Consider the following 14,809-nt stretch of genomic DNA (forward strand, 5'->3'; position numbering starts at 1 on the left):
GCAAGAGTGTGTGTCTACTTGATCAAAGTTGTTAAGCAAGATCAAGTGTGTGTCTACTTGATTGAAACTGTGAAGTAAAATCAAGTGTGTGTTATTGAAAAGTGTTTTCTTTTCTCAAGGAATTGTTGTTTAAAATCATAGATGTGATTGTAGGGAAGTGAGTGAGTTCTCATATCTAAGAGTGCTTAGGTAGAAATTGCACGGGTAGAGATTAGGTGAGTAAGACTGTAACTTGTTGAAGTGTACGGAGAGTCTTTGAACTGATTCTATTTTAGTGAATTTCCTTCCTGGCTTGGTAGTCCCCAGATGTAGGTGAGTTGGACCGAACTGGGTTAACAATTTCTTGTGTCTCTTGCATTACTATTCTCTATATTTATCCTGTTTGCATTACTCAAATATTAGTGTCGTGACATTACCTTCGACATCTCATATCTGATACCAGAATTTTAATAAAGATGCTAATGAGATTTATAAATATGCAAATGAAATGAAATGTGTAGTGCACTTATATGTTGATCATTCAATTAGAGGTGTAGTTATAGTTAATATTGAAGAAGAGGAACAAGAAGTTAATGAAGTCAATGTTGAAGAAGAGGAATAAGATGGTGATAAGGTTAATGTTGAAGAAGAGGAACAAGATGGTGTTAAGTTAATGTTTAAGAACATGAACAATATGATGTTGCAATGTTGAATAAGATGCATAACGTGATGAGAGAGTTAATATTGAAGGTGAATATAGTGATGATAATGATAATATTGATTATGAAACCATTAATGTAACATTTGATGATAGTTAGGAAGATAAGGCTCTAGGGTTGGATGATGGCTTTGACATGAAGGATAAACAACATGATGATAATGGCAAAATAGGTAAGGTAAATGTGTTGCAAATGAGCACAAATAAACTCCAAATAAAATTGTGAAGGGTGTCAAAAATGTAAGTTCATCAATTTGTGTGGGTGTTGATAATGAGATGGAGACTAACTATTATAGTGATGAGCTTGGTAGCAGTGGCGATGATGCTTTAAATAATGAGAAGAGACCAAAATATGATAAGTTTAGGATGAAGGAGTTAGATAATAATTATAAATTATCACTGGATGAATTTAAGGAAACAATTACTAAATGGTCAGTCTTGAATGAAAGAAAGATATAATTTGTGAAAAATGACAAAGTTAGACATGATTGAGTTCCCAACAGAGGAATTAAACATGTTTCAATACGCAAAAATGAAAAAGAAGAAGAAGATAAAGTAGAAATGGAGGAAAGAAGAAGATGACGCAGGCGCATGAGCGAGGAAAAAGAAAATGATTTTGAAATCAACAATTTTTTATTTATTTTGTTCTTCCCTTTAATACCACAAAACAATTTAATCCACATCATCATTTGATTCATCAATTAAAATTTTAAAAATAAATTAACGTCAAAAATGTTAACCACATCACCGTTTTTGTAACAAATGATTAAGGTCATCGTAGACTAAAATCAAATAAAAATTAAAATTTAAAGACTTCATAAAAAATAATAAATTACAAAGATCAAAGTAAAAAATACCGAAACTAATCGACTATCTATTTAATATAATTATTTTTATCAAAGTAATTCTTATTTTATTTTATCTATTTTAATAAATAAAAAATTATCTTTAAATTTTTTATTTTATTTTAATTATTTAATTTTTTAAGGATTTAATTGATATACATTGACAGGGTAAAAAGATTTTACACCGTCAGTTAATCTTATCCGTTAGATATTGAAATAAATTTGACTTTTATTTTAAAAATCTATAAAATAATGCAAACTAGTGATGGTGATGAATCGACGGTGTAAATCTTACATTGATAGTAATTAATCTTATTTTTTAATTAATAATTAATATATTTTTAATAAACTTGATCGTAATCAACAATAAATAAATAGATAAATAATAAAATTTAATGAAAGAAAACATAAGTGGGAAGTTGAGGAACGAAGTGATTGTTATTAGGGTGTCTCTCAACTCACACAAATCCCCTCACTGTTCCACCAGCCTCCAGCGCCCCCAACGCCCGCCGGTAAATCTCTCTCTCCCTCTCTCTCTCTGAATTTTCTCTTCAATCTCTTTGCATATGCAATTGAACCATACCTAGATCGTCTTCTTCTTTTTCTTCACACTGTATTGCTTCTCTTCAACTACCCTATGTTTCAGATTACCTTCTCCCACTGATTACAACCTTTAACAACAACTCTTATAATGAATTAATCATTTTTTTGCATGTGTTGTTTTCTTCTCATGTTTGTCTCTTATATGTTCTAATGCTATTGCTAAATCCCTTTGATTTAGTTGCTTTTGGAGGGTATATTGTTTTCGTTGATTATTTTGGTTATAATAAACTCAAGGATGTTGGGTTTGCAATGGTGAATGATTATGTTTTTTTTTACCATGATAATGATGTGATTGCAGTTATTAGGGATTAAATTTTTTCATTAGGAGTAGAAAGATTAGGAGAGTTGACCTAAATAAAACACTCATACAGACATAAGACACTATACATTAACACGTTGGCAACTACTCTATCCGGTCCTATTTATAAAAAAAGTTTGTTTTGTAGATTCATTGAATAAACAATGTGTCTGGACAAAATATAGAACCACATTAGTTATTAGTTATTGAATGAATATAAAAAGCAAACTTTTTCTTATAAATAGGACCGGAGGTAGTATAATAATTTGAGAAAATGGACCTATTTGAATATAATCACATTTGAAGGTTTCAGATATCGGACACACCTTTAATCTGAAGTGTCTATGCTACATAGGTAGATATCGGACACACCTTTCATCTGAATTGTCTGTGCTACATAGCTAGAAATCGAACACACCTTTCATCTGAATTGTCTGTGCTACATAGATTGACCCTACTTTTAACGCGGTGACTTATGAGGCATGATGAATTAAGGAGGCTTATATTTATTATGATTATGATAATTACTAGTTAAATTTTTCTGTGTTCATATATGTACTGTATTCATTCTCTCCATCTGTTTGTTCAGCTTTATCAATCTTTGCAACACTATATTTTTTCAAAGATCGATGATTTCAAGCAATCCATTTAATGCGATTTCTGATATAGATTATTTGCTATGCTGGTTAATATTATACTTTTAACATTTTTTCTGTGTTATTGTAGTTGGTTGATTATTGTGAGGAAAGGATTGACTTTGTTATGTTCTGAGTTTCATCACCATATACAACAAAAGTTTTAACTAGAATGGCAACTGAAGAGCATAGTGTTGCAAAGGCTGAAGAGTTTAAAGTCCTTGCTAATGAAGCATTCAAAGGTAATTAATAATCATACAATGATTATTGACTTGCTTTAACATGACAATTATTTTTGTGGTAAATTAAACTTAAGCCGAATCTTGGAACCTGATTCAATTTGATGAGTAACACTTTCATACTTCATTGTCGGTTATCACGTAATTATAGAAAATATCATATGTGATTTAAGATTATGCTTCTCTCTACATATTATCGATTAGGTGATGCTACATATAATAAAAAGAGATTGTGAATCTTGTTTGCAATGACCTGCTTTAACACTTCTATAGGCCAACATTTGCTGATTCCGTGAATTTCTTTTTTCAGATCGGAAATTTTCCCACGCCATTGATCTATATACACAAGCAATTGAGCTAAACAGTCAAAGCGCAGTTTACTTTGCTAATCGTGCCTTTGCCCATCTCCGGCTTGAGGAATATGGTAGCGCGATATTAGATGCTACAAAGGCCATTGAAGTTGATCCTAAATATTCAAAGGTTCTCCAACTCTTAAAACTTTAGACCCTCTCTTGTATTTAATCATCTTTAATAATAATATTTGTTTCAAACAATTATGCTTTTTTGTTATAGGGATATTACAGGCGAGGTGCTGCTCATCTTGGGCTGGGTAAATTCAAGGAAGCACTGAAGGATTTTCAGCAGGTAACTAACATATTTCTAATCAGTTGCAATGCATTATCGGAGAACATTGATAGATCATGGTTAATCAGTTTCTCGGAGAATGTAAAATCAGTTTCTCTAAACTAAATCTTTTATAATATTTTATAAACATTGTTAATTTTAGCTTTTTAGAGAAACTAACAATAACGATAGGAACTTATGTGACAAGAAATAGGTATAATTCATTGTAAATATGTTCAGTAGTTTTTCCTGGTGTAATATCAGTCCAAAAAAGGGTTACAGCTACCCTGGTTGATGGAAAATAATGAACAGCGAAAGAAAGAGAGATATTGCAGGCAATATTTTCAAAAGTGTCAAGAAGGTGTAGTTGAGATGTATAAATATAAATAAGGAAGGGAGGTTACAAATCCTCAAAGATGTGCATTCTATCTATAACCATCGGAGATTTTTTTCCCTTGATATTCTAATAAAATACAATTTCCAATCAATTGCTATTGGAACTCTTATCTTGGAGCTGTGGGTATTGCATCTAGAAGATGATTACAAAATTGATTGGAAATGAGGTTTATTGGTGGCTTGTCAATGGAATCAATATTTAGAAGCCATCAGAGTACTTGAGGAGAAGCAATCACTGGTTGTGATGCCGCCGCTGAGAGGGGGAGATCTCAAATGGTGGTTTTGTTGGGAAGACATCAGCCAAAGTGCAACATGAAGGGCTTTTGAGAAAGAATTTCTCAAGCGGTTTCAGCTGGAATTTGATCCACATGTTCTAGTATAGGGTAAATACGAGGACTCCTAGGTGGAGCAGAGGCATGCGGGGTTACTCTTAACGCGGTGTCATTTTTCTGTACAATGGTTGTGCGATTGTTTCAGTTGCTACCACCGACCTCTGAATGTAGTGCAAAACTTAGAGATGGGACTGTGGTTTGAAGGATAGAGGTCTTGACTTATGCTGACTGTAGAAATTGCAAACTATCAATTCCTATCTTGATTTTATACATCAATGCAGTCCTTTAACTTTTGTGTGTCTAGGTTAGTTTTTTTCAAAATGTCAAGTTAGTCTTTTATGTTTAAAAACGTCAACGATGTTGAACCAAACCTCATTTTCATGTCTGTATCCAATTGAGCATTAAAAAAGGTAAACTACATCAGCAATCCATCAAAATAACATCTAAATTACCTCAACTAGTCAGTTACAACTCCTAATTCATTAAGATTAACACACTTATTTTCCCTTTTTATTTAAGTTTGTGGCGGCCTCCTTGTTGTCGACTTGGGCCTAACAATGGTGTTGAGTGTTGAAACATTCTTTTTAGTAGATCATTAAAAGATTGTATATACAAATCTGTAACAAAACTGGATGGAGAATGAAAGTCAATCCAATGGTGTTCACATTTTTAAATGCGAAAGGACTATAACTTGACACAAGAAAAAGAAAATACTACATTGGTACAAAGAATTAGGATGTAAAACCCCTGGTGCAGTTTTTTCTAAAAAATTACTTACTACTTGCTAATTCTTGTTTAAATTGTTAGAATCTGACAGTTTTTCTTCCAGAAACCTTATTGAAATGTTTTTACACAAAAGTCATCTGCTCGCAGAAGCAGACAGTTCTTCGATCTCATTTGGAATATCTTTTAAGCCAATAACTCTAGTTTTTTTTTTTTACTTCAAAATAACTTTGACTACCTCGCTTTTGTTTGTTTGTTTTGTTTTGTAATATCTACTTGTTTCAAACTATAAACATGTTTGATATGATATATACTTATACTGACCAGGTCAAGAAAATGTGTCCAAATGATCCTGATGCAACAAAAAAATTGAAGGAATGTGAAAAAGCAGTTATGAAACTGAAATTTGAAGAAGCTATTGCTGTACCAGGATCCGTGAAACGTCCAATAGCTGAATCCATAGATTTTCGTTCAATAGGTACTATTTTGAATATGTTTCTTATGCTAATATCTTTGTTTTATATTTATTTTTCTTCTTCTAAGCCTCCCTCCTTTTGTGGACCACTCTTTTGTTGTAAATAGCAAGCCCTTAGAGGAGTAGCTGTAGTTTTTTAAATTGTTTGAAAGTTTGGTACAAGGTCTCAAGTTATAAATATCTTATGACCTCGAGTTAGTGTTCATTCATATATGAACACATGTTTTCAAGGATCCTGATATCTTTGATGTGAAAAATGAAGCAATTATATTTAGGGACGTGACTTTCAGTTTTTCATGAGATTGTTCGGTTGGTCTCCTGATTTAATTGTGATATGGATGGATGTCATTTCCATCTTTTAACTTGTTCATTTTCACGGGGTAGATTAGATTGTAAGATGTCAATTAATATCTAGTTTCAATTTATAGTTTTAATTCATTTGCATCCCTTTTGGCAATATTTGAATAAGTTATGTGTATTATTTCTTTGAGTAAGTAGTGTTGATGATAGTGGTCTGAGTAGCAATGAGAGCAGTTTAGCGGACCATTTTCCTATGAATTTGGGGATTTGATTTGCAACTTATCAAGTTCTTTTCTTGGCTGCATATGTAAATCCTTGGTGGATTTTTTTCATTCTTAATCAGAAATATATGAAATGCAAAGTTGATAAGAAGGGCTAAATGGGTGAATACAATCTCAGTATAATAATGAAATAGGAAACTTCACTCAACGCGTAAGATTTTATCTTTGTTTTGTATTGGTTGCTTGGAAGGTTGGTGGTTGGGCTGATATGACAAACATCTTTAAAATACGTATAAGTGTATGACCTCATCTACTCTGACGTCTTCCTTTTTTCAGATTCGCGTCTATCATTGACTATATATCCATCTAGTTTCTGTGTTTATTCGCATATTGTTTTCACATTGTTTCCTCTTTTTAGTAATTATAATTAGTATTTGCCAAGGCTCAAACTAATTCTTGCAATAGTAAGTACGTTATTATTATACTTGGTTAACTATAAGTAAGTAATGATTGAATTAGCTGGATACTTGGTTGTCCAATATGTGAACTAAAACAGAAAACTTCTTATCGACGATATAGATATAGATGATTTTTGCTTCCTATCTTTCGTCTACTTTAGACTTCTGCCTTCTGTTTCTTTCTCCTTCGTCCTTTTAATTGGTATTTTAGATTTTAGAAGGCAGAAAGATAAAAATAAAAATAAAAAATTAAAAGGAAATTTATCAATAGTTGAGTCTTATGTTTGAAGAACCTACCTTAAAAATGATCACATTAACCATTTTTTATCACCTCTTATTGATACATAGGGTTTTATTTTTTCCCCAAGTCAGTAGTCGTTCTCCCATGTTCCATGACATATTTTAATCATCCATTTTTTTCCTCTACAAACGTTTTCATAAGTTCTAGGGCCATTTTATGCATATCAGCATTGGATGTTTGCATACTTCACTATAAGTTATCACTCTTCATTATAGGAAAGGGCCGCAATTCTTCGGTGCCAACCGAAGTTGCCATGGCAGCAGTGACAGTAGCAGTTATGTCAGTGGTGGTTATGTTGTTCAGGACATCAAAGACCACATTAGCAGCTGCAATTGTTGTGGTCGGTTTGCTGTTGGTCCTTTGGGCATTTTGGTGGAATGGCTACAATACTGGTACATTTAGGAGTCATTTACAAGACCCTAGTCTAAGCTTAAAATTAATCAAGACCTAAAACCAATTAATCATAGGACGGTTGATCTTAATTCAATTGAGAATTTTGATACAAGTCAAGTGAAATCATTATCGACAATGCATAAGAAATAAACTGTTTTGTAATGCAATACAATTCTTTGTATTTTTTTTTTTTTGCATCAAGTTACAATTCAACCTAAGAAAATAAAGACCATCTTGTGTGTCTTAGGTCATTAGAATTTTGAGTATAGGAACATGCTTTTGCACATTGCTGTTGGGTTCCAAATTTTGGTTTATTTTTCTAAATTTAGAAAGTAATAAGCATTATGGATGCTGCGTGCTTTTAAATTTACTTGTTGGGGTATATTTAATTTGAAACTGTAAGAGAAAGTGGATCATAAAGAAAAGATATATGTTATGTCTAATACTTGTTGTTTTCTCCAGCTGTTTGCAAGTTTGAACTTTTCTTTTGTGCTGTTAAATGCAATTATTATTAAGCTAATTTTATTTTCATAGCCTTTTTCATGTTCCATTGAAGCATTTGATTTCACTCATGACCATGATTTATTTTCGGTGTTTTATTTCAAAAATAGATGTTGAGCCACAGTATTCTGGAGCAAGAATAGAGGGAGATGTTATTACTTTGGATTTTGTAAAGAAAATGATGGATGATTTCAAGAAACAGCAATGCTTGCATAAACGGTATTGAAGAAAGAATTTTTGTTGTATGCACGCTTTTTTCTTTCTTAAATGTACTCAAATTTGTTATGCTTCAATGTTTTAGGTATGCATTCCAGATTGTATTGCAAACAAAAGAAATGTTGCAAGCTTTGCCTTCTCTTGTCGACATAACGGTTCCAAATGGAAAACACTTTACTGTTTGTGGTGATGTGCATGGTCAGGTAATTGATTTTATTATACTTTTTTAACTTTAAGTGTATGTTCGGGTCTTATACCTGCTTTTGATTCTAAGCATTGCTGAAGTTGCTAGGTAATTGATTTTATTATACTGTTTTAACTTTTAAGTGTATTTTGTTTTTATTTTATTCTTAACCCTTTCAATTTTATATTTCATGACTCCTGCAGTTTTATGATCTTATGAATATTTTTGAGCTCAATGGTCTTCCTTCAGAAGAAAATCCATATCTCTTTAATGGTGACTTTGTGGATAGAGGATCATTTTCTTTGGAAGTCATTCTCACTTTGTTTGCATTTAAGTGCATGTCTCCATCAGGTAAACCTAGCTCTTTATTAGCGTGTTAGGTTTCGTTTATTATTATTTTTGATAGGAAATGAATTTATTTAATTTATTCTCTCTTAATCCTTTTTGTGCTATTGGATTTTACATAAATATTTATATACTTGTTTCTCACTTCACTTAGTTAACTTGGATGCTGTAACTTGTTTTGTTGCTATATTATTTTCAGCCATATATCTAGCTAGAGGAAATCACGAGAGCAAGAGCATGAATAAGATATATGGTTTTGAGGGTGAGGTGCGCTCAAAGTTGAATGAAACGTTTGTTGAACTATTTGCGGAAGTATTCTGCTGTTTACCTTTGGCTCATGTGATAAATGAGAAAGTTTTCGTAGTCCACGGTGGTCTTTTTAGTGTTGATGGGGTCAAACTCTCTGAAATCCGATCAATTAATCGGTTTTGTGAGCCTCCCGAGGAAGGTAAGATTCATCATAATCTTTTTTTAATCATTCTCCTAAATCCATGTATGTTTTGTAGTTTTAATTATGTATGTATGTTTTGTATGTGTAGGGTTGATGTGTGAGTTGCTATGGAGTGATCCACAACCTCTCCCTGGAAGAGGCCCGAGCAAGCGTGGTGTAGGACTTTCTTTCGGTGCAGATGTTACGAAAAGGTTCTTGAAGGGAAATAACTTAGGTATGTTTTCCATTCGTCTAATACTTTATTTCTTCTTTCAACAGCGACTTCATGTGAATTATCATTTTACAGATTTAGTCGTCCGATCACATGAAGTAAAGGACGAGGGATATGAGATTGAACATGACGGTAAACTCATAACTGTGTTTTCTGCTCCAAATTACTGCGATCAGGTAACCAGATCCCTTTTGTTACAACATTCTTTCTTGAATAACTTTATATCGTGACTGTGCCAAGCATGCTTCTTATATTAATGTATCTAAGTAATCACTTATCCTCGCATGAAATATACATGTGCTGATTTTTCATTGTTTTCTTTCTGTAGATGGGTAACAAAGGTGCCTTTATTCGATTTGAAGCGCCTGATTTGAAACCTAACATTATTACATTCGCATCAGTGGTTAGTATCTCTCGGATTTCGAAGTCTGCCAATATTATATTATGTATTGTAATGATAATAGAAAATGAAAAAGGAAAAGAATTAGTGCTGTCAAATATCAGCTATCATAGATTTTCATAACTGTCAGACAGAGTTGTCAATAGCGGTGCTATCCCGCTATAGCGGCCGGCCTCCGCTATAGTGCGATAGCGCCGCTATTGGAAGAGCCTTAGTGGTGCAGAAAACTAGTTGCAGAAAATATAGCGGCCGCTATAGGGTAACTAGCGGGTAGCTGGGGGGAGTGGTTCCCGGTCCTGAGCGGTTTCTGTCCCCTTTGAAAACCGAAATTACCCCTTAAATTAAAAATGTTTTAAGGGTAATTTTGGGTTTTTCATTCAAATTTGAGTTGAGACTCAATCCTTACCTTCCTTCACCGATGCTTCTGCACTTCAGCCTTTCCAAAGAAAAATCACAAGTTCCTCCTCCCTCACCTTTCTCTGCACTTCATTCATCCCTCTGTACTTCATATGTTTATAATTATTATTCATGTAATTTGTTCAAAAAATGATTAAATAGCGGCCATCCCGCCATCCCATTTTTGGGGTCGGGTGCTCCACACCGCTATCCAGGATTGACTACTATTTTGTAAAGGATGGCCGTGCCAGGATGTTTTATGACAGACATGACAGCTTAAAATGTTGGATTTTTTTTGCATTTCACCATAGTCGGCCATCCGCAATCGATAACACTGAAAATAATGAACAAAAATATAACTCTTAATTTTATTACACATACATTCTTCTGCTGCATTGTGAATGTATTTTACATATCTTCATTCAATTTATGATGCTTTGTGGTGTTGATATGCATTCTTGATTTTGCAGCCACACCCTGATGTTAAGCCAATGGCTTATGCAAACAACTTCCTCAGGATGTTCTCATAAATTATTACTACAAAAGCTGACTAGAAATCTAGAACTGCCAATGGTTGATGCTGCTTTAAAATGTCTTAGTTTTAAGCCCTAAGGGCAACAACATTTTGGAAGGTGGCTAGAGAAGATTTGGTACATGGTGATAGCACTCTTGTTTTGTATAATATTTTTGGTTTAAAACATTTCATTGAAATTCATTTTTCCCTCCTCACCAAATGATGCCACTTTCTTTTGTACTTTTTGTCTTTTTTTGGTAAACAAGTGTAAGGAAACTTGCATCTTCATTGGCTTCATGAGACAAGCAGTGATTATGGTTTAGTTTATTTAAACTGGTTACATAAATGGCATAGATAGATTGAACCTTTTACTTATCTGTGATTTGGTTTTCTTTTTTGAAAATGTTGGCTTGATTTTTACATTGCAACAAAAATGATTGAACCATTTTTCTTTTAATTATAGAGATCACTTGTACTATTTTTTTGGGATAGAAATCACTTGTACTATTTTACGTTAACAGAAATAATAATTCTATGTGGTTATGATACTTGTTAATTAATCAGATTACCCAAATACATCTTCTAATACTCACTATCGATACAGTACTCTTGAAATTAAAATGTATTTGTCGCACTTGTTGTAACAGTAAACAAACAAACTTATTTCTTTGAAGAGTCTTCATTTGAGTTATCTTCATTATCTTGCCTTGAAGGTCGAGAGGTTTTTAAGAAAATGCTTATTTTCTCTTCTTTCATTTTCTCTTGTGTTTGGAGTCACTTGTTCAATACATCAGAGCATAACTTCTCTTAAGATTAACCGTCTTGGGAGAAATAACTTCTCTTAAGATTAATCGTCTTGGGAGAAATAACTTCTCTTAAGATTAATCGTCTTGGGAGAAAGGAAATAACTTAAGGTGACTCACTAAACGAATTGTCATTATTCAATGGAGAAGGTTATAGTTTGTGGAAAGAGAATATGAGAATCTTCGGACGAATTGTGGTATTTGAAAGGTTATGAAAAAAAGTTCATTTGTTCCCACACATAAAGTTAATGGTGTTATGGTGAACAAAAATAATGAAGATGATTAGACCAAAGAGGAGAAATAAAATATACAATGCAGTTTGAAAGTTAAAATAATCATCACTATTGATCTAAGTCTTGATGAGATTTTGCATGTATCTCACCGTGTATCTACAAAAGAAATGTGGGATATCCTCCAAGTTACCCATGAAGGTATTACTGAGCTAAAGAGGTCGATGTTGAACACATTGACCCATGAGTTTGAGCTTTTCAAAATGAAACCTGAAAAGAACATTTATGACATGCAAAAATGATTCACTCATATTGTGAGTCACATGAGAATTCTTGGAAAAACTTTTCAAAAGAAGATTTGATTGTAAAAATCCTTAGATGCCTAAATCGTGGCTGGCAACCCAAAGTCATTATGATTTCTTAATTTAGGGATTTATCAACCATGAATATGACAACATTGTTTGATAAATTGGAGCAACGTGAGATAGAGTTAAAAAGGCTCACTGATAACAAAGAAGGAGACAAGAAGAAGAAGAGTCTAGCTCTCAAGGTTGAAGAAGAGAAGGATTCTGACTCCAATGGAGAGACTCCAATGGAGAAATGATGGTGATAGTGCGAAACTTCAAGAAATTCATGAAGCATGAAAGACAACAAGAAGGCCAAAACAAAATCGAAGGAAGATATTCATTCACTCATACATGCTTTCTATGTGGGAAGAAGGGGGCACACAAGACCAAATTGCCTTCAAAATAAAAATCAAAGAAGGAACCAATGTCAAAATCAACAGAAAGAAGAAAAGAAAGCATAATTTGTCTGGGATGACAACGACATGGATTTCTCAGATGAAAAAATCAACATATTATCTCATGGAAAAATGAGGTAACTACACCCTTATGCTATCATGATTTATTTAATATTTGTAAAAAGTTAAAACTAATTGTCTCTAAATTCCAAAGACATTATTGTATTCTCTGAAACTTAAATCTAAAAATATTTTGGGAGAAATAAAAGATCTTAAGAAGATACAAAATGTTATAACTCAAATCTCTCCCATCTACCGTGAGGTCTTAGATGAATCTAACAAGTATGAAAAATGTGCCATTTTTGAAAATAAAGTTAACGATCTTCAAAACACACGTGAAAGATTCACTAAAGGAAGAGACAACTTGAATCTTGTAACCAAAGACTTATAATAAGGCTGGTCTTTATTATAAACCTTAGAACAACAATTAGAATTTCGATAGTGCAATCATGATCCTAAAGTGAGTTCTAGTGATGAAATTGTTTGTCAAACTAACATTAAAGGATCCAAAATGATTTGTGTACTTAAAGTTAAAAATCAAGTTCTTGGTGCAGGAATACTTTACAATATCTAATGTTAAGTGGTACCTTGAGCGGTTGTTCAAAGCATATGACTGGTGATGAAACTCTGTCCTCATCCTTTACTCCTAAGAAGGAAGGTTTTGTATTTTACAATGACAACAATAAAGGAAAGATCTTGGGTATTGGAATTGTTGGTATGTCCCCCCGTCCAATGATTGATGAAGTTCTTTTGGTTGAAAATTTGAAGTATAATTGATCTATTATCAGTCAATTATACGACAAAGGTAACAATGTAACCTTTCATTCTTCTGGATGCAGGGTTATAAAATCAAAGTTAAATCAAACCCTTTTTTCTAATTCAAGAAGTGGAAACACCTACAAAGTGAATTTAAATAAAATTCCTTCAACTAATGTTTGTCGGTCTTCTAGACTTACATTTTTAAAACAACACATTATGCGATGTGTGCCTAAAAAGGAAACAAGTAAAGGGTCTCTCTTAAGGAGAAAATGTTGTTTCTACAAGTTGACCCTTACAACTCTTACATATGGATCTTTCTTCCCCATCCAAAATTGTATGTCTTGGTGGTATGACTAATAATTTGTAGTTATGGATGTCTACTCCCGTTATACCAGTACCTTATTCTTATCTCAATAAGAGACGTGTTTGATGCTTTATGAAAACTAGCCAAGGTTATCCATAACAAGAAAGGACTAAGCATTGCGTCGATCCGTAATGATCATGGTGGCGAGTTACAGAACGAGAAAATAAAAATATATTATGATGAGAATGGTATTCAACACAACTTTTCCATTCCACAATCTCCCTAACAAAATGGGATATTGGATAGGAAAAATAGATCTCTTGAAGAGTTAGCTACAAAGATGCTCAACAAGGTAGATCTTACTAAGTACTTTTGGGTTGATGCAGTAACATTGCCTACTATGTGATGAATTGTGTCTTTATAAGACCGATTCTAAAGATGACGACCTATGAGTTATACAAGGGAAGAAAACATAATATTTCTCACTTACAAGTGTTTGGGTTCAAATGCTTTGTTCTTAACAACGGGAAGGATAATCTTTGAAAATTTGACGTAAAAGTTGATGAATGCATATTCATAGGCTATTCCACTTCTAGTAAAAAATTTCGAGTTTATAACAAAAGAACCATTTCGAAAGAAGAACCAAATCATGTTACCTTTGATGAAACTAACCCAAAGCTTGTAGAAGTAGAAGTTGTTGATTATGTAGGTATATTGGAAATAATGCTTCGAGAAGACAAAAATTAAAATGAAGTAGATAAAAGTCAAAGTGAAGAGACTCAAAATGAGGAGATAAATATGGGTCATCAAGATCTTCCCAAAGATTAGAGGACGACTAAGGACCATTCGATCCAAAATGTTATTGAGGATATTTCTAGGGGAGTTACAACTCGACATTCTATTTGCAAGGTATGTAACTTTATGGATTTTAGTTCCTAAATTGTGTCAAAGGGAATCAAAAAGGCTCTCATCAACGAACATTTGTCGCTTACTATGCAAGAGGAGTTAAATCAATTTGTGAGAAGCAATGTTTGTTAACTTATTCCAAAAGCTTCATATAATCATGTGATTGGTACCCGATGGGTCTTTCACAACATACTTGACAAGGATGGAAATGTTTGACAATACTTGTTGCAAAAGGATGAAGGCATAC

At 33.0% G+C, this 14,809-nt stretch overlaps 1 protein-coding gene across 2 annotated transcripts; it reads left to right on the top strand.

Moving 5' to 3' along the window:
* The first annotated feature begins 1,936 nt into the window (after nucleotides 1-1,936).
* On the top strand, nucleotides 1,937-11,133 carry LOC127084988 (serine/threonine-protein phosphatase 5). Of its 2 annotated transcripts, XM_051025536.1 has the most exons (14): nucleotides 1,937-2,054; nucleotides 3,170-3,320; nucleotides 3,628-3,797; nucleotides 3,891-3,962; nucleotides 5,720-5,870; nucleotides 7,363-7,539; nucleotides 8,152-8,260; nucleotides 8,343-8,460; nucleotides 8,645-8,792; nucleotides 8,986-9,234; nucleotides 9,326-9,451; nucleotides 9,524-9,624; nucleotides 9,777-9,851; nucleotides 10,715-11,133. In XM_051025536.1, exons 2-14 carry the CDS (start codon nucleotides 3,251-3,253, stop codon nucleotides 10,772-10,774), a joined length of 1,626 nt encoding a protein of 541 aa, XP_050881493.1. In that variant the 5' UTR covers nucleotides 1,937-2,054; nucleotides 3,170-3,250; the 3' UTR covers nucleotides 10,775-11,133. The 2 variants fall into 2 exon arrangements, with proteins under 2 accessions (XP_050881493.1, XP_050881494.1); XM_051025537.1 differs by lacking the exon at nucleotides 7,363-7,539.
* Nucleotides 11,134-14,809: the final 3,676 nt, after the last annotated feature.

Source organism: Lathyrus oleraceus, chromosome 5 (assembly GCF_024323335.1).
Source record: "Lathyrus oleraceus cultivar Zhongwan6 chromosome 5, CAAS_Psat_ZW6_1.0, whole genome shotgun sequence".
Lineage (NCBI taxonomy): Eukaryota > Viridiplantae > Streptophyta > Magnoliopsida > Fabales > Fabaceae > Lathyrus > Lathyrus oleraceus.